General features: G+C 36.2%; 3 protein-coding genes across 3 annotated transcripts; all 3 read right to left on the reverse strand.

The window, feature by feature from the left end:
* Positions 1-2330: 2330 nt before the first annotated feature.
* LOC120249819 (peroxisome biogenesis protein 6) lies at positions 2331-9422 on the reverse strand. Its single transcript, XM_039258488.1, has 16 exons — positions 9010-9422; positions 7633-8256; positions 7302-7542; positions 7075-7216; positions 5518-5701; positions 5230-5421; positions 4877-5152; positions 4652-4723; positions 4188-4274; positions 3991-4113; positions 3791-3901; positions 3664-3702; positions 3401-3522; positions 3018-3162; positions 2751-2831; positions 2331-2592 (listed from the first exon to the last, which is right to left on the reverse strand). The coding sequence occupies exons 1-16, from the start codon at positions 9292-9294 to the stop codon at positions 2500-2502; spliced, it is 2817 nt and encodes a 938-aa protein (XP_039114422.1). The 5' UTR covers positions 9295-9422; the 3' UTR covers positions 2331-2499.
* A 1743-nt stretch (positions 9423-11165) lies between these two features.
* Positions 11166-17402, reverse strand: LOC120249698 (nucleolar complex protein 3 homolog). Its single transcript, XM_039258297.1, has 13 exons — positions 17162-17402; positions 16901-17073; positions 16540-16733; positions 16232-16440; positions 16008-16110; positions 15362-15525; positions 14443-14581; positions 14099-14272; positions 13880-14016; positions 12808-13134; positions 12452-12591; positions 11939-12036; positions 11166-11865 (listed from the first exon to the last, which is right to left on the reverse strand). The coding sequence occupies exons 1-13, from the start codon at positions 17320-17322 to the stop codon at positions 11344-11346; spliced, it is 2541 nt and encodes an 846-aa protein (XP_039114231.1). The 5' UTR covers positions 17323-17402; the 3' UTR covers positions 11166-11343.
* An 884-nt stretch (positions 17403-18286) lies between these two features.
* LOC120283845 (protein ALTERED XYLOGLUCAN 4-like) lies at positions 18287-19926 on the reverse strand. Its single transcript, XM_039290610.1, has 2 exons — positions 19678-19926; positions 18287-19590 (listed from the first exon to the last, which is right to left on the reverse strand). The coding sequence occupies exons 1-2, from the start codon at positions 19817-19819 to the stop codon at positions 18461-18463; spliced, it is 1272 nt and encodes a 423-aa protein (XP_039146544.1). The 5' UTR covers positions 19820-19926; the 3' UTR covers positions 18287-18460.
* Between the last annotated feature and the right edge of the window lie 228 nt (positions 19927-20154).

Raw genomic sequence — 20154 nt, forward strand, 5'->3', positions numbered from 1 at the left:
AAAAATTAAAAAAAAATTAAAAAAAATAAAAAAAGTGAAGGATAATTAGTTGACGTGCGAAGAGCACCGACATGAAGAGAAAAAGCTCTGAGACTTGAACTCGTGGTTGCCGGTCCCACACGGGATAATTGTCTGAGTTTTAGGCCCCACGTGTGCAGTGTGGGACCATGCATCCACCATACTATGGATTCTGACTCAATGGCTGGGATGTTTTGGAATCTCACGGACAGATCAATACCATTTAAAAAAATTTTTTAATAAATCTTTTATTATGGTAAGACTTGGATGCAAAAAGTGCACTTTTTGGTTAGGTTGTTTTATTCATAAAAAAAATTAATAATTTTAGTCAAGAAACAACCCAAGAAAACTAATTACTTTAGTAGTTATCTTTGAGATATTCTTTGGAAGATAACTTGGCAAACCTCTCCAACCAAATATATATATATTATTTTGAATGGAGCATATATCATGATATAAAAATCTATTTTTTATAATAGTCTCAAAAAATAGTTCAACAATTAATGGAAATATAATTACCACTATATTAATTGTCAACGTCTCTCTCTTCAAATTATATATATATATATATATATATACATAAATGTATTAACTTGTGTCATGACCCACAATAGATATATAAAAGGGATACATCATGGAGTAGAACTATATATTAAGTTATTAATCTTGGATGGTTTAATCAATGAGTTGTCATGCTCACAAGAAAGTTGCTTGTTAATTAGATATCATTAGTTAACAAGACCCAAAATTATTAGACATAATATTAAATTAAAAAAAAAAGAAAAAAAGAAAAAGAAAAAGAGAGTGAGAGTTGCATGTATTGATAGAATTAATAATGGTGTAGTTAAGAGAAGTTATGTTGGCTCGTGAGTAGATTCCCAAATGAGGGACAATGGGGTACATGCCAGACGTGCACTGCCACCACATTCAATATTCCGTGTAGAACTCCCCATAGCACAACACAACACAACACAACACATACTTTCTTATAATCACATTATAAAATTTTATTAATATATATTATAAAACAATGCTTTCATCTTTCACTCATTAAATATATTTTAAGTATTGGTTAAGAATGTTTATATAAATTTGAGTCTTGTTTATATGATTATTATTTGTAGAACATTCCATAATTATTATAATGAGAAGAGCTTGGCAAATGCTCTCTTTACAAATGAGAGGTGGAGGGTCTCTTCTTCTTCTTCTTCTTCTTCTTCATAATTTTTTTCTTTAAAAAAGAGAAATACAATAGGTTCAAAAATTAATTGAAAATGTATAATCTGATGAAAAATTTTTGTGGTTGATAAACAAAGCTGGATTCAGTTGTGTTGTTGCGTTGAGAGATGGAAGGTTGCATGCTCTCATTCACTTCATTCATTTTGACACTCAAGTGCATGAAAAACATGTCACTTACTTTTTCAGTTTCAGTTGAGTTTGGAGCCTTGAACATGTGCATGCTAAGATATATAAATAGAGCTAGCTTGAAGGAATATGGTTGATAAGATCGTCTCCAACTTTATTTCCAATATCAACATTGATGTTCCATTCTTATTGTTTATTTGAATTTTTTTTTCTATTTTCTTTTGTTTCCCATGTTATATATATATATATATATATATGCTTGTCAAACCGTTAGTCCGTTTCTTATTTTATTGTGGATCATAATTTTTGCAGTTACACTTCTACAAACTCAGAAGATAAAAACCCTTTGGTTTTTATTTATTGAGAGCCATAAATACAATCCATAGAGATGGGCGGCTTCCACAGATGTAAACATCAACGTTAACATCATCAGTGTGTATAACACAAAAGTAACACTAAAAACATCATTTAACATGAGACAAAATACAAAATGGTAAACCATGAACAAAAACTAAACATACAAACAGTCAAAGAGTGATGTAATACACACAAGGGTCCACAACTAGCAACAACTAATTAATAAACCATGGAGTTCATGCATGCAAGTATATTTATCAAACCTTGTGCTCTTTCCTGATTCCTTCATTCAAGTTCATACATATCAGATGTAAGCCAAAGCCTCTAATTCTAAAACCAACAAACCACAAACAGACAAGTTCATACAAAAAAAGGATGGGTGCTTTGGTGGAAGAAAGACAACCCAGACCATGGAGATGGAGATGAGGACCTTGGTAAAGGTATAATAAGTCTTGAGAGATCCAAGAATGGTCCTATTGCTTGAGATGGCCGCTCAAGAGTTTGGATATGAACAAGATGGGGTGTTGAAGATCCCTTTGTGACATTCATTATTTCAGGCAGGTTATCAGCAGATAGATAATTCTTCCATGTAAATAACATTAGATGATTGCATTGATGTGTAATACTCCTCATGTACAGTTCCACTGGTATAATTGCATTGAGAACAATTATTAAGTGATATGGATATGGTACAAAATTTATATATATATATACTGTACAATTGGATTGAGATGGGTGAGAACAAAATTTGATGCTGGTTCACTTTGAAGAAGCTCCTTCAAATTGATCCCTTAGATGTTCATACTTTCTCAATTCAGTCATTGACAAGGAAGGTGTCAGATCTACCAAAACCTGCTAACACAAGTAAAACTTGAGTATTCAGAAAATAAATGCTTACATGTCTGAGCAATGAGAACAGACTAGCAAAGATCTTGTCAATGAAAGATTATAGAATGAGACTATTTAAACATAGTTTAGTTTTTCAGTATCCAGGCTTCATGTACATATACCTTCATAAAATCATCCATCTCAACAATAACTGCATCATGTCTTTCATCAGTACTCGAAGAATCAGAATGTTGATGAGCAGCCTGGTACATATGGTATAGCATATTGTATAAATACAAATTAGAGACATATCAAGCTTGAATATAATAGATGCATGATCAACCAGTGCAGCAAATTTGACGGCTCTACCCCCATCGAATATTCTAAAAAGCCACATAAGATGGTATGCTACAATATTAATTATTTTATGCAATTAGAGTAGTTATAACCTTGCGCTTTGCTGCCTGAAACCAAGCATCTGCACATAATGCATACATGTCCGCACCAGTCATATTTGGCGAGCATTTCTCAGCTACAGAAAGTAGAGACACGTTTTCATGCAGGTTAAATTTGCGTGTGAGTGCTCTGAGAACCCTGTCAGAAACAGAAAGTTCCAAGGCAAATAACACACTTTAATTGCTGAAGAAGTATTTAACACATGAAAACACAGCTTCGGATACATCTGCTTGGGGCATGAGTTACAAAGGACAAGATTCCCAAGGAAAGAATTGTTATCCGCTGACATCACAAGTAGAGCATGCAATGCCACCTTGCCAGAGTTTAATATATACAAAATACAATTAGAGAGGAGTCTAATGAAGCATGAACTCACCTTTCCCGGTAAGATGCATCTGAATTTACACCAACATATAGAAGTTTGTCAAAACGGCCGGGACGCAGAAGTGCTGGGTCAATGAGATCAGGTCTGTTGCTTGCTCCAATAATAAATAGATCCTGGAAAATACCAACAAAAAAAGTGATCAGACATTAAAAAAAGTGTCTCCATCTCAAGGAAAAGGGAAAGGGTGAACAGCTTGATTCTATTAGAATCTTTGAATATACAATTGTAACAGGAGGTTAAGTTATGAAGGGAACCTGAGTGGAGTCATTTAAGCCATCAATCTCAGCAAGCATCTGCAAGAAATATACTCAATATGAAATCTCCAATGATATAATATGATTACTACTAACAGGCAAAGCAAAAAAAAGAAAGAACAATTACCTGTGAGACCACTCTATCCATCACACCACCAGAATCTCCAGAAGCTCCCCTAGCAGGAGCAAGAGAATCGAGCTCATCAAAGAAAATAACACAGGGGCGTGCTGACCTAGCCTGCAGGAAGCAAAACAGATGTTTGCATATGACTGAACAAAAGGAAGAATATCATCCAGTTAAATTCTAAGCTTTGCGAAAGAAGGTACCTTCTGAAAAATGTCACGGACATTTTTTTCTGATTCTCCAATGTACATATTAATCAATTCTGGTCCTTTCACACTAAGAAAATTCAATGAACACTCAGTAGCTACAGCTTTCGCCAACAATGTCTGCAAATCTCAAAGAGAGATAATGAGCAGGCAGAAAATGAAGAAGTCTAAGAATTATTATGCACAACACTTACCTTCCCTGTTCCAGGAGGACCATAGAGAAGAACACCTGAGCGCTTCCGCAACCCTGATGAAAACAAATCTTTGTATAGGAGAGGTAACTGCAGAAAAAGAGTTTGAAATGTATAACATAGCACAAGAAGATAGACACAGGAGACCAATCTCCTGGTTCAGGTAAATAATGCAATAATTTATTACTCAAATAAATAATCCAAGCCAAAAATAAAATAAAATAAAATAATCTAAAAGCAAATTTTGATTTATTATTTGAGAGCAAGCAATAAAGAACTTCGGCGAAGAAGCTAGCATAGTACAAATTGTGCATCACAAGCAACTGGTCTTGCCAGGACATGGCTTAAGGATAATGAAATTGATAATCTATGATTCCTCACAATTTAAAAAAGAATTATATGCTGTGGCATTGATATTTCAAAATGAGAAACTACTTCATGAAATAAATAAAAATCATGGTCTTTACCTGGACCGTGTCCCAAATTGCCTTCTTCACATCCTCAAGTCCACCAACATCTTCCCATTTTACATTAGGCACCTAAAGCATAGCATATCCCTGAAGTTAATATCACCTCTAAAATAACTACATATGCATAGAGGAGTGATATATCCTATGCAATGATAAAATAAACTTCGATAAAATACGAACTTATCAGAACAATACAAGTAAAATGTCCTTAAAGTGTCTCACTTTTGGGGTACCCAATGCAGAAGCATTCCTTTTCTTTGACCGTTCCAGAGCCTTTAAGAAATCCTCAATTCCAAGTTTCTCGCGCGCAGATTCATCAGAGATATTATCTTCAGTAGCCTCAGTTTTAGTGATGCCCTCGTCTTGTTCCACTTGAACATTGTCTATAACTTTATGTATATAACTGGAGCTAGCATCTGCAACTAAAGCCTGTATATCTCTAGGCATAAAACCAGATGTCTGCCCAATGATATCTTTTATAAACTCATTGTTAGCATTCTGCATCCAAATATCTAATGTTAATGATTCAGATAACCAGAAAAATCATGGAAAACTCCCTCTATGAAGAATCATACTTGATCATGGATGTTGGAGGCACCCTGTAGTGACTGTGACAACATTGTAGCCCTCTGTGTCTCATTCAAAGAAGACATACTTATTTCATGAGTGAAGCAACGCATTATAGGTGGTTGCAGACCTTCAGGACTGCTTGCGGTTGCAATCAACAATACCCGGTGTTGGATCAGTTTTTCCACTTCTGAGATGTTCTGAACCAACAAAAGAGACATCAAAATCATTCAAAACTAGAAAATTCACTAAAAAGATCATAATTTGTACAAGAAAACATAGATATTTCATCTTACCGGGGTACTATTTGATTCTTTATCCAAGGACAGAAATCCAGCCTCTGATGATGGTCTAGTGAACTCCCTAACAGTGGATGCAAATTCAGACGCAATGCTGACTTGATCCATTAAAGAACCTTCATTGGAAGATAAGTTCCCAAACCCATCAAGGTGGCGAAGAAGAAGAATAGAAGGTGAGTATCTGTTTGACACATTGGCACTTCAATTCAACTCAATAAAAAATTACAAAAAATGCCTACAATTGATCAAATGCCACAGTTCACGGGAAAAACAAAAACATCATGAGTATATTAGACAAGGGATGTGAAAGGTATGAATAAAGTTTATAAAATTTTAATTTACATGGGTTGGAACACTTTATCCCAAATTAATTCAGCTTTGATTTAATTTATACTAAATAAAATAAAAAATTTCAATTTAAATTATACTATTTTAATTAGTGATCGGTCTTTATTAAAATTAATTAATGGCTATATCCAACTAGTTAATTAAATTTTGTGAAAACACTTGTTCTAAGTAATTCTTTCAGTTGGCAAAAATGGAATAACTTGTTCTTTATCCCAAGTTATTCCCAAGCCAAGCACATTGTAAGCTTGACAAAGAAGTGAATAATATATCACTAGATAAATTAAAGCTCATGCAATTAAATTTTGCTCACCAACTTGTCACCTGTGCGCAACTCAGACTAACTCCCTCATGAGATTTCCAAATGAGTCGAAAGAATTCTCTCTTGTTAAGACAACACTAGAACTTTGAGAGGGAACTAGAACTCTTATTACCCCAACTTGAGAGTAGGATGGTCCCTTATATGAGAAACCCTTTACATCTAGTGGGTTCTTCACCATCTTTAAAGATAAAACATTGTTTGTTCTAGAATCCTATAACTACTAAAATCCTCTACATTTATCTTTTTTTGACAAAAGAATCCTCTACGCATATCAAAAATATTTTTAACACAAAATAAACACATGTGCCACATAGATATAGATTGGATGTCACATGTCATGATGTGCATATCTATAGATCTAGCCATGACACTAGTATCCTAAAAGATCAGTGCTATATTTTAAGCAACCAGAAGTAGCTGAATGCCACTGAAAATTACTTTCTTTTGATATAATGAATCTCAATAGTTTGTTAGCAAATAGCAACAAGTAAAAACAGCCACAATAAAATAGATGGTTTATTGTGAGACTGGCTCATAGATTGATGATGCTAAACCAGTAAAGAAGGCTGATTCTTGTGGGCTTTACTGCTTTAATCACCATAAAAATAGACTTCACATGGACTACCCTGACAAACCCAGACTAAAGTTGGAAGAAGTTAAAACCATCAACTAATTCAAAACTTAAATAACCAAAATATTATCAAATTTATTAAGAACAACATAAGGAGATAACACTGCCGTAAACAACAATATATATATATATATATATGAATAGAAACTGGGCAATCTTGAACCAAATTAATTACCATGCAAACAAAGGTAAATAAAGAAATAAAATGAAAAGGCTCATCAAAATAAGATCACAAGTACAAATTTATGCAGCGCACCTGCTAGCAGCTTTGAAGGCATTTGCAAGTGCAACAGATGTCTTTCTCTCTGTGGATGACATAAAGTCATAACAACTAAATTCCACCACATGCAAGCCAAAGCAACGGGCAACATATCTGACAACAGTTCTCTTACCACACCCTGCAGTGAGGATCCCAATGAAAATATCTGACAATTCCAAAATAAGACATTATATTTGGACACTAAAAGGAGCGTCAGAAGCTACCTGAAGGACCATGTAAGAAGACAGTAACCCAGAGTTTTGGTAAAATAGCTGTTGGGAATAATGCAGGTGCAATTATAGATGCCAAGAGTTTTACTGTATCCTGATGCAAAGGTATCTCCTTAGGTATGCCAACAAAAGAATCAGGAGGAATACGAGAGCTTGTACTGCCACTAAGCACAAGTGCCGTTTGCTTATTGTTGACACGAAGAATAGGTTCGCTGATTGGTTCCATTGCTGTGACCTTGTAAAAACAGACAGATTTGTAACAGAAATTCCCACTTAACTCACTTTAGAAAAGAGATTGTGATATTCAAATATCATAACAATTTACCTTAAAATAGATGACATTGCTTGAAGAATTTGTGGTTCCATTCTGGTTGCAAGCAACACATATTCCTGAGCCACATCTCCAGTTGATTCGTATGCAGAATAAGTCACCTTTTGCCAATAATCTGTCAGCTTTGAAAAACTCATTTAATGCCATGTCAATCATGTCCTGACGATCATTTGCATCAATTTCAGAACTCCCTTTTAAGGAGGCAAGGACTCTACATTCTGGAACTTTCACAAAGGAAACTCTTAAGTGTGATGCATATCTAGGCAAATAGGGCGATGGTGTTAACTCAATATTAAAAAAAGAGCTGTTCATCAGCATCCCTTCCTCATGCCCCTCACCATCCAATAAAAACTTCAAGGATTCCTGCCCCCCAAGGCAAGATACATGTAATCCAAGATTAAATGCCAAGAGTGGAGTGACATAAGCAACTCCTTCATCCAACAAACCAAATTTTTTTGATGAATATGTGAAAGAAGGCAACACATTAGTTTGTGGACTTGCAAACGAGGATGAGCTACTCTGTTCTGAGGATTCATTGAACTTTGAATATGTTGGATGGCCAAGTACTAAAATTTTTACAATTCTCTGTACATTAAACTTGTGATTCTTGACAATAACCTGAAAAAGTTACACAGTTATGAAAAACTAATGCAAGCTTACTACAAAAGCGAGTTAAAAGTACCATGGTGTGCCCTTTCATACATTTTCTGAAGCATAACAATAAAAATAGAAAGAAATGCAGAATTTTCATTTGAGATGGTTTGTTGTCTTCACAATACACATAACAAATGCAAGATTTTCAAAATGCACGCAGAAACTTATGGCAAACATCATGTAGGGTGTACTAAAGACTACCGCATAGTTGCCTTAAATATCATTGTCAACTTTGAATTCACGAAACTTATGTGAAAACAAGAGTAGAAGCATAATGAGGTATCATTCTTTAGTTGCCCAAATCTCCTCAAGCACATCATATGCCATGGAAATTTCCTGAGGTATTCTGCTATGGTACTTTGCTAATCAAATGCTTGATTAAAAAATAAATTCAAAATGTTTAAAAGCAGACTAAACTAGGTTTCAAGAATTTGTCATGTTTCTTCCAACAAGTTGAACAAAATCCTTCATCTAGAGAACTGTATAGCACCACTCATGGATTGATCCACTTACCTAAATAGATTCACAAATTTCCTACAAAGTAACGATTGACATTTGAATAAACAGCATAAACACTCACACATCCGAAACCACAACATCAATCATTACCACGCACATGGAACAAAATAACAGCAATTGAAACCAAACAAACAAAATTACCAAGTTTTCACCCAAAAACACCAAATTCAAGAAAATAAGAATTAGACAATCAATTACCAGAGACCCAGATGTCACGGCCAATTTCTTCAAGGTAGACATAGAGACGCCCACCAAGAAGGAATCCTCATTGAACTCTGCAGCAGCTCCGGAGCCATTATCAGCAAACCGGAGAATCCCAGCAGTCAAACATACAGGCTCTAAGTCATAATTAGCCGATGCCCTAGCCCTCGCTTCAGGTAATACCCCGTCGACGGTTTTGGCGGCGTTGAGGAGGGAGTCGAGGATGACGCGGTTGGAGTAGAGGACCAGCGGCTTCCGCCTCTCCACCATGGGTACTTGCATCAAGAGAAGAACCCCAAGAAAAAAAAAACACACACACACAAACCCTAAACGCGAACACAGTGAGGATGACGAAAGAGGAGCCAAGCTTTCAGCCGCTCGCGGCTGGCAACTGAAACGATTTGATGGGTCAGGGAAGCACTTCAACAGTTCAACGAGCTATATATCGTTTCCCACGGTATCGTTTCTCGTTTCGCATTGAGAGGGATGGGAAACGACCCGGCTTGATTAAATGGGCCTGTCTCTTTGCAATCTGGGCTGAAAAGGTACGATGGAATTTGCTGTTGCAGAAGGTGGGCTTGATTGAGATGTGTATCATTAGATCTGATGGGTCAATAATAGCCTTGTAATTGTATTGGTGAAATTATGAAAAATGTAAGAAATATAAATAAATTAGTCTGAATTTTTTTTTCTTTCTGATTATGTTTTTAGTGTTGTTTTTTTATATATAAAAAGGCCCGAGTTGATTTTTTTCTTATATTTTTTTTGGATGGGTGTTTTTTTTTTCAAGAATTATATCAAGACAGATTATCTGAATAAGATTAAAGTGTTCCCCAAGTTTTTCTTTCACTTTTGATATATACGTATAAGATTAAGAAAAATAAAATAGAAGTTCAACTATAGAACTTTCAAATAAATAAATAATATATATATATATATATATTATAAACTAGACGACTTAGAAAGTACCATAGAACTCTTCAAAACATTAAAATAATAACTCAACCACTGCGATTGCTCCAAATAATGGAGCTCTAGGCAGAACCAGAAACACATGATAATGCACAAAATAGCAACACACCAACGACCAGCTCCACACCAAAAGCTGATTGACAGAATTCACAAATTAGTTAAAAGCGCAATCATTGAATTATCAACACTAATCAAAGAACTATTATCAATGAAATTATGAAAACCATATATCATCTGCAAACAAATCCCAGAATTCATTGAAAATTCATTCAACGGCGGAACGAGTGGGACCCAATTGCAAGCAACACCATCATAACAATTTCTATGGTCAACCCCAGCAGCACGGTGTACATTAGTCTACCCAACTCTAAACACAAATGGCTCTTGTGTTTTTTCCAAAGGATCTCTTACTGTTTCCTTCAACCTTTCACAGCTTGGGAAGTCATGTGAGTGTGGCATTTAGAATGAACCATCAAAATCAGGATCAATATTATATTTCTAATGTCAACCGGTCCAGGCACTGATCATCATGCTATAAAAACCAGAGCCTCAAGTGTCAATGTACTCAAATTAAGCGATGAAGATGGGAAGGAAGGATGTAGTACCTAAAGGATACATACCAGTGCTTGTTGGGAAGGAGATGGAGAGGTTCATGGTGCACACCAAGCTGTTCAAGCATCCCTGCTTCATTGGCCTGCTTGAGATGGCTGCTCAGGAGTTTGGTTACAAGCATGAAGGAGTACTCAGGATACCATGTGATGTAGACTGCTTCAGATCTGTCATTGCTTTGAGGGCCAAGTCATGACACTTGCTATAATGTTTCTTTTCTTCTTCATATATAGCCCATACAATTTTGGGGAAAATTTCATGCATGTTGATTCTCTTGTTTGTTTCTGTTGTTACCTGAAGGTAGAGCTGCTCTAATCCAATTCCAAGTCATTCTTCGTATGATCCAACAGCAGTTCAGACTTCACACCTGCCCAAAAAGAAAAAGATGCGTTCTCTCCAAAGTCATCAAAATCAAATGTTAAATCATCTTGAACTCATACTTGAATCCCATTGAAGGGAAGCTGCTGTGGTGCAGTAAGGTTAACAGGGCAAACTCTTATCTCAATAAGATTCAAAAAAGACCTCTCACAAAATCCTTTAACTCACTAATATTTAACCAGTGTATTAAAACCAAGTGCAGCAAAGAATATGACATTTTCAGATACAAAGATGGCAAAATTTTAACCTTACTGCCTCATGTGGGAATGAGCTAAAGCCAGTTATCACCAAATAGGCAAATAGAAATACTGAAAAATCCTCTGAGATCACAATTCTAAAGCACAGAGTCAGGAGCCTAGCATGCATACAACATCACAGCCGCTTTCTGACTTTGTTTTTTTTATTGATTTTTGTGCCAACTTGTTTTTCATGCATCTTGTATTCCTCGTATAACTGGATTGATGTTATTGTGTGATTCAGCTCCGCCCTCAGCACCTCATTTTCAGCAATATCTCTCAAAACTGTATAATGGTCCTCCAACTTCCTTTTCACCTCTACCTCATCCACCATTGTATCCATATTTTCAACTTTGTTACGGTTCATAAGAACAGAATCCCTTCCCCTCTTCCTTTTTCGATTCAAGGATGCAGGTGTACCAGCTGACTTGAAATTGAACAATTCACGTTCAATCGACAAGTCTGTGAAGCCTTGCAAAGGAGAGGCAGTTGAGAGGAAGATCTGGCTTTGTGTGGCATCCAAACTAGCCATGCTAGCAACACTTGCAGCCATGGATGAGATGGAGGGATGGTAATGCTTCGCCAGTAGGCTAAGCTCCCATAGAACAGATGCCAGTGCCCCACTCAGATTCGGATCCGTAGCATCCGCTTGATATTTCTGGGCATAAGAAGTTTAATGAGGGGATAAAAGATGTGCAGGGGTAAAATTCAAAGGGCAAGAAAATGCTTACCACGATCAAACCAGAAAGTGAACCACCACCAGCATCATTCTCCAACAAATTCCGACACTTGCTGTTCTTTTGGAGCAAATGCTTGAGTGTAATCAAGGCTGCAAATAAGGTCATGAAGGAATTTAAGAAAAAAATATTTGCATGCAATCCAACAGTTCTTTTGACTCAATTCAAGGCTAACATAGTTTCAATTCAGACTTATTCAAAAAAGGAACATAGAGAATTCCTACTGCCAACCTAACAACTGGTAGATCTGTTGAATGTCAAATTTAGCCAGGATGGCATTAGATGCAAAACTCTCCACGGGGGCACACAAGAAATTTCTTGTTGCTTTAACAATTTGGTATGATATGGCTAAGTTGCACAGAAGATATTAGTGGCAGTCTTCACCTACTTCACCCAAACAAGTGCACCCATTTCTTTACAGAGAACAAAAATAACTCCATGCAAAAGGAAAATTGCAATGACAATGATCCAACAGAACCAAATAATGAGTTTAGGCAGCATTATTACCTGCCATAGCCTCTGCAGATCCATAGAACAAAGAAAATGTTGCCAGGCGCTTAATGAAAGCAGCTGCTCTCTGCATATCATGCTGTTTGCCTTCCCATAGCAATGTCTTTAAAGCTTCAGCCAAGATTTCACCATTATCTCTGTTTTAGTACAAGAAGCATGACTTCATCAAATGAGTAAAGAAAATGCTTAAGAACCCTCAGAGAAAATAACAATGTCAGATACCCAAGTATCCAAAAAATAGAGCCAGAATGATGCCCAAAATGACAACTATTCAGAATAACATTGATTGAAGAAAACCGTCTTTGCTTACATACAATCAAGTGATACCAGTAAATCAGAATTTGGGTGTATACCTGTCAGGTCTATACTCCAGGAGAAGATTATAAAGCTGAACAAAAAAATCATGTAGATCCACATTCAGTGCATCCAGATTACTCCTCATTACTCTAAATGCCACTATGCAACATTGCAGGCGTTCTGAAACGGACAAAGAATTTTGCAGAGAGAAGCCATCATAGTGATTCTTGTAACCAGAAAGCTTTTTGAGACACCCCATAAGATCACCCATGAAGTCCAAATCAATCAAATGAGAGAACTTCCCAAGCCCATTCAAGCATGGAGCAAGCAGTGGGTGTTCCTCACATGAACCACCAGATGATAAGGACGCGTTGTTTTCAGCCCTGAATTGAGAAAAGCATTCCCCCAAATACAGTCAGAGTAATCATTCAGGTACAGCACAGGTTAATGATCAGTCAACATACATAGCAAAGCAAGATTATGAAATGAATTAAAAGGCGTGCTATTTCAAGTAGAGCTTGTCACCATGATATGCAAAGGTGACTAAATGGACCAAATCTTCCAGAATCCCACCATCAAAAGTACAAAAAGAAAAAGAAAGATGGTTTTATATAATTTTTTTTCCTTAATTCTTTAAAATTAGGGGAAAGAAAAAAACTGGTGCACAAACACGGATTTTAGAAAGATTAGGCAGTAATACACAACAAAAGAACCTTAAAAATCAGCAAACCGGCGAGCATCAATAAGCAGCAGCATGACATTACAATTTCCAAGAGCAAAACTATGACTTTCACAGAAAGATCTTGCAATTATAGTAATGAACAAGTTGAGTAATTACACAGAAGAGTTTTCTTTAATAAACTGTTTCAGAAAGTCTTTATTCTGAAACACTAATGTGAAGCCTGATTTTGACAATCAATAAACACGAACCATTCAGCAGCATAAATATCTTTGATATCTGGCAATGTGTACTCATGTTCCGAAGATAATTTGCTAATAGGATAGCCTATAACCATCATGCAGAAGTATAAAAAGTAACACAGTTATACCAACAAATTTGGAGCACAGAAATTTATTTATGCTGACTTGAACCCAAATATATCAATATTGTTTCAACAACAACCACACCTTGATGAAGAAGTCTCAATACTTCGCTTCAGAACTCGAAAGTATGTCTCAAAGACAGCAGAAAGGGTTTCAGTTTGCATCCTTAACCGCTCTTTTGCATCAAGAACAAATGATACAGCTTTAAAATCTGCAATAACCTACAGAAAATATCAAAATTCTTGAATCCAAAGTATATCTGCCACAGTTGTAGTCTTGTAGAAACAATGAGTTGAAGGAAACCTCTTGTCTTGTCTTTGCCATCAGTTCTTGCTTAGCTTTCTTATGTTCATTGACTACAACTTGATTTGAGTCTTTGTTTTTGTCTCTTCCCTTCATCTTCCTGGGCATAGGTTTTTTATCTTCAGTATGCTCAAACTTCCCAAGATCCTCATCAAACACCAGGGAGAGGAAAACCTAAAAATAAAAAATTTGGTAAACCTTTGGAAAAAAAAACAGTGCAAAGCACTCTTGTCAATAGCACATTTGCAATAAATGAATTTGTAGAAATAAAACAAGAGAAACCCAAAAGAAAAGAACAACCACAATTTATTTGAAGGAAATGTTGAGGAAGAGAAGATGCATACCTCTATAGTGTTAGGATGAAGTTGGCAATCATGGACCTTCACAAGATTTGCAATCAATCTAACAGCTTCAAGGGTTGCCTCACCACCATGCTTCCCTTCGTTAACAAAAAGCGCCCTGACGGCATCACAACAAACTTTCCTGTAGACAAGGAAACATCTTAATGATTCAAAAATTAATTAGATCAAATACTCGCTACCAAATGATAAACTCAAATCAAAAAACAAACTTTCATATAGCAAACAAAATTATATTAAATAGCATTAGCACTTCAAACTTCCGCATAAGGCCATGATCACATCTATTGTGTATGGTGCTAAACTACATAATAACATGGCACATATATTTTATCCATTTATAGCTGAAAAGGGATGAATGTAAAAGAGAAGAAATTGACAATCCTAGGGAGCAGTAAGGATGTATAGTTTCTTCGTCATTAGTGAACCATTATTTTCACTATATTAAATGGATGGCTTTGATAATAATCAGGACCAAAACATAAGAGAGAGTCTAATAATAATTTGCACAGAAAAGGCAAGACTATGTTCCAAATATTTGTCAATCCACAACACAAAAGAATGCATCCCCCAGCAACAAATTAAAAGTTCTTAAATTGGGCCTTCCATATAGTAAGAAATTATATAGATTCTACATTTGAGAAACTCCCCATAAACCAAGAATTCCAATCAAAAAAGTATACTTGGATATCATTCTTAAACTAGTTAGCTTCAAATTCAACAACAAATTTATGGTATGACTATACCAAAGTTACAACTATTAAAACAACTAGTCATAAAACTCAGGGTCACAGATGCAATAAGATAGACTTCCAGTAAACAGAATAAATTCATAAAGCAGTCACTATCCAAATATTGTGCCAATTTTTATAGGAAAAACACATCTAATGCAAATAAAAAGAACCTTACTACATCATCCATGGAGCTTATATTAGTTACAACACTAGCTAATAAGCTCTCACGGAAGTTGAAGTGTGGCACAGCTTCCAACAAACTGCATAGGCACTGAATGGCAACATGCTGAAAAGAAGGCCGCTTTACCAAGTCTGTCAACTTTAGCAGGTATGTCTGATGCATAAAGAAAAAAAGAAATGGGTAATTCTTCATTACTGTGTAACGGGATTCAAAAAAATTTAGAATGAACTTGCTGGAGACAGAATAGTTCAAAATTCAAAACTTAGAAAAGCAGCAAGGCTGCCATTCAATGGAAATGAACAGAATTTTGGTATGCCACAAAATAAATATTAATTTTAACAGTCTTATGGCTTTTGTTAAGATATTAGATATTCTATATGCACATATAACATCACTTAAGCAATCAACAGGATAATACATACCACTTATTCTGTGGAACAAACTAACCATCATAAAGCTCAGTGTCATACCAATTAAATGGAAGGAAATAAGAAGACACCAACAAAAAAATCAAGTATCATACATGAACCTTTGACGACCTGCCTCCATATTCTTACATAAGAATGAGATTCAATTTTATTTTATTTCTTATATGAAAAATCAGCTAAAGATTGTCATTGTGAATGAGAGAGGACCTTGTACGAACGAAGAAGTGTAGACTCAAAGAACCTAGTCTTTTTCACATCCTTTGATACTGGCATCTGCATCTCCTTTTCAGTTGGTAACCTGATGCGATAGCTGTTGCAAACCAAAAGAGATGCCACACTCAATTCAGAGAAAAATATGCACAGATAAGCGCAAAGATAAAATACAGAAAGAACTTCACAAAAAGACAAGTATAAGATAACTCAGAAAGTACCCAGGGATTATATCTTTAAAAACAGCCAACAAGGACAATAGGCCAAGTTTAACTATATTAGGGTCTTCGTCATCACAAATCTGTAACATTTCCTTCAGTGATTTGATATTTGCCTCAGGATTTTCAAGCAGTGACATTCCAACTTCAGCTAATCTAATCTTCTTTTTAGTGAACAGCTCTTCAGCTGACAGCTCCTTCTCCACAGTTGCCTGAACAAAAAAGATCAAATTTACAACTATTCGCTATCAAAAAGCCTGAGAAATTAAAATTCAAGGTATTGGATAAAAATAATAAAACCAAATTAGTACCAAGACTTCTGAGTGGAGTGGTCCTTTGGCATCAGACACTTTAGGTTCCTCCTTTACTTGCTTCTTGGCCTCCTTCTTGGTTTTCTTCAGCAGTTGCCTTCGCTCTGCTTTAGTTAGCTTAGCTACACCTTTATTATCATCAACTTTGCCAGATTCCTTTTCATGGGGTATACTTTCAGGAACCGACTCCTTAACTGCATTTCATCACCAAGAATTCCCAGATATAATCATATAATTCCATGATGGAAATTAAACAAAATAAAAATTTGCATAAAATTCCAATACTGCAATATAAACAATAATGAACTCAATTTTAAATTCAAATTAATTGAATTCATCGTTGCGGAGATCGATCACCTGCCTGTTCTATAACGCAACTCTCCATCCAATGTCTTAATTGGAAGCGCATCCACGCGATCTACTTGAAGCCCAGCAACCTCCTCGTTCGCCTTACGAAGCGCCTTCTTCAGGTTCCGCTTCTCATACAGCGCCTCCAATTCATCCTCCTCATGATCCGCCACCCGAACAACATGCCTTCAAGATCAAACTCCCAGCATCAAGATGATAATCAAATCAAAATTCAACAAAACCAAAGACGTGAAATCGCATTAAAGCAACGAACTTGTCAATGGCCTTGGTGTCAAGGTTAGTGAGGAATCCAGTGTAGGCCGGATTCTCCTTAACAAAAGCGACGTCCTCGTCGGAGACTTCGAATTCATCTTCGGGGATGTCCGGCGGGAGCTCCGGCGGGAGTATCACCTGGTTCTTGTTCTTCCTGCCCATTGCCCTGGATCGTTTCCGGAAGGATTTGGCACCAAGAAGAGAAGAGAGGTGCTAGGGTTTCTCTAAACCCCAACGTTCGATCCCATCCTTAGATTGGCGGGCAGGATTTAATCTGGCCCACTAATTTTGGTGTTGGGCCCTTGATCCGGCATCCTTGTGCATTGGCCAAATTAAAAAGAATATAAATAATGCATTTACAATTATTATTACTTTTTTTTTTAAAAAAAATGTTGCATATATCTTTCTTGATTTCAAAAATTTTAGATTTTAGCACGGTCAGACGCAGCTTGGAGTTTCTTGGTTCTCGGGTGAAGGACCTTGGAGTGACTCGGTCCTCGGAGGACAGCTTTATCCCGGGACTGCAGTGATCGTTGTGTATTTTCTACTCTGCAGAGGGCGTGGGCGTCCCCGTTCTTTCTCGTGGTTGTCACTGCTATTGTTGTTCGTTTCATTTGTTTGTTCATGTCATCACATCAGTGGTAGTTGTCTTATGTTCTTTCTTTTTTAATGCTGCATGGTTTATCCACTTTTTTCAAAAAATTAGATTTTTTTTAAAAAAAATTGTATTTTGTACGAACATCCAATCTAATTCTATATTTAATTTTTATCTTTAATTTTTTTTTTTTTTGAAAATAACAACAAATACCTATCTATGGTGCATCAATTAGTTGCGATATCACTTATGAGTTAATTCCTCCAACGAAGAGCTAACCATTTGAATCAAGTGGCTTTGACTAATTTTTATTTTGTCTACAAAACTTTAATTGTCATTATAGAAATTTATGGTATAATAAATATCTCGTAAATTATTTTACTACTTATTTTTAAACTTATCTATGAGATGTTAACATTGGAATAACAACTATATTGGTTAGGCCAACATTGCCATCACTGTCATTCAAAATTTGACTTTGAAAAAAAAAAAATTGTGTACATTTAGTCAAACCGACAAAATTCATGAATAAGCTAATAAAACCATTCTTACAACAAGAGAGTTGAGATTTTATTTTTCCTTTCGGCGCAATGATAGAAAATATACAACCCATTGAAAAAAACAAAAGAAATCACTCATGTTTTTGCCTAACAACCTTTGAAAAAAAAAATAAAGGAAAAAAAAAAATCAGAAAGCTCATGCATGTCACTTCCAACTCTTGATAATCTCCAACAAAATCTCATTCCAAGCATCAATAGGACCAGGCAAACACCAATGCACACAGTCATTCTGTAACCTTTCCTTGTAACCTTGAGCATATGGAAATGGATTCATATAAGGTCCTGGATGTCCATCACCTCTCATCAAAGCCAACTCAGTAACATCCACAACCTCATACTTCACCCTTCCATTCACCTCCTCCTCCTCCTCCTCCACATCATTCCCTTTTCTCACCTCTTCCACTCCAATCCTCCTCATCTCCCCATCCATGTACTCCATCTTCTTCTCTCCTTCCTTGAATGGTTCCATCTTTGAGCAAGCTCCAGCCTTGTTCCACTCTCCTTCAAAATGGGCCGGTGAGAACGTCGTCAACACTACCAGCTTCTCTGACGACCTCCTTCTGCTTCTTCTTCTCTTAACTTCATTCAGTGCAATCCTTAATGACTTCCTGAATATATCAAAGAAGCCAATCTCAGTGTAGTTGAATTCCGGGCAGTAATGGCAACCAAGAACATCCCCGCCGGCAGTGTCATAGTAGATAGCCGGAAGGAGAAACCAGTGGCCTGCGGAGAACACTACAATATCTATTTCATCCAGTTCTCTAGCCCATCTCTCATCCACTGAATCCATGTAGAGTTTATTATAATTCTTTCCTAAAGATGGCTCTTTTTCGACATGTTTAACTAGTAGAGGTGACCAGAAGAGGGAGACGGTGGCATTGTAAGATGGAAAAGCCCATCGCTTGAACTTGTTATCATCGCCGGAACTGTAAATGAGTTCCGGTTGTGACACGGTGGAGAGGAGACACATGAGAGACTCTAGTTGGTTTCTTGCTAAGGAGTCACCCACAAAGGCTAAGTGTTTGTTCTGGATTAAAGTTAGAAATAAGGAAGGGTGGAAAGGGTGGAGGTCACACCCCACCGGCTGCCACCGCCAGTGGAGGTAGCCAGTGTCCGGCCGGCCATTGGCCATGCAGTTCTGGCCTTCCTTGATTGTCCCACAGCTTGTTCCGTTGTAAATTGGTTTAGCTTTGTTTCTTATCCACTTTCCTATAGAGAAGTCACACTTCATATTAGCTCTTCCAGCACTGCCATCTTCTGCTTTTGTTCTCATTACTGTCAATATTCAGAAACATGGAAAAAAAAAATTTAAAATAATTGAAGGAAAAAAAAGAAAAAGAAAATTGATACACATTTATATACCTTCATGAGAGATCAAAGATTTCTTATGTTGGTGGTGGAGTTGGATGAGAGCTAAGAGGAGAAGAAGATAGAGTGCAAAGAATATGTGTTTCTTGGTGAGGAAATGGAGTCTTTGATGGAGATTGATCAGTGGTTTCTGCATTACTAGCTTCTATCTCCTTCACTTTCTCTTCTGAAGTTTTCTTCTTGATTTTACGAGTAATATAGTACAAATTTGTGTTTGTTTTTGGATATGTCACTGATCCAAACAATAATGATAGAATTATCACAAATGGAAGATGGTGGTTGAAGAGAGGATTCAGTCAAGTTTTTTAAAGATTTTCTTTGTCTCCAATTGTAAATTTTTTTTTTTTTCTGGTAGACTTTATATACATGTATATTGTGAGAATTAAATGACATATACATGAAATTTAAATATTGAAGCATGTCTGGCATGCTATTGATTGTCTCTCTAATTATCAGTAATTCAAGTCAACA

This window comes from Dioscorea cayenensis, chromosome 19 (assembly GCF_009730915.1).
Source record: "Dioscorea cayenensis subsp. rotundata cultivar TDr96_F1 chromosome 19, TDr96_F1_v2_PseudoChromosome.rev07_lg8_w22 25.fasta, whole genome shotgun sequence".
In the NCBI taxonomy this organism is placed as follows: Eukaryota; Viridiplantae; Streptophyta; class Magnoliopsida; order Dioscoreales; family Dioscoreaceae; genus Dioscorea; species Dioscorea cayenensis.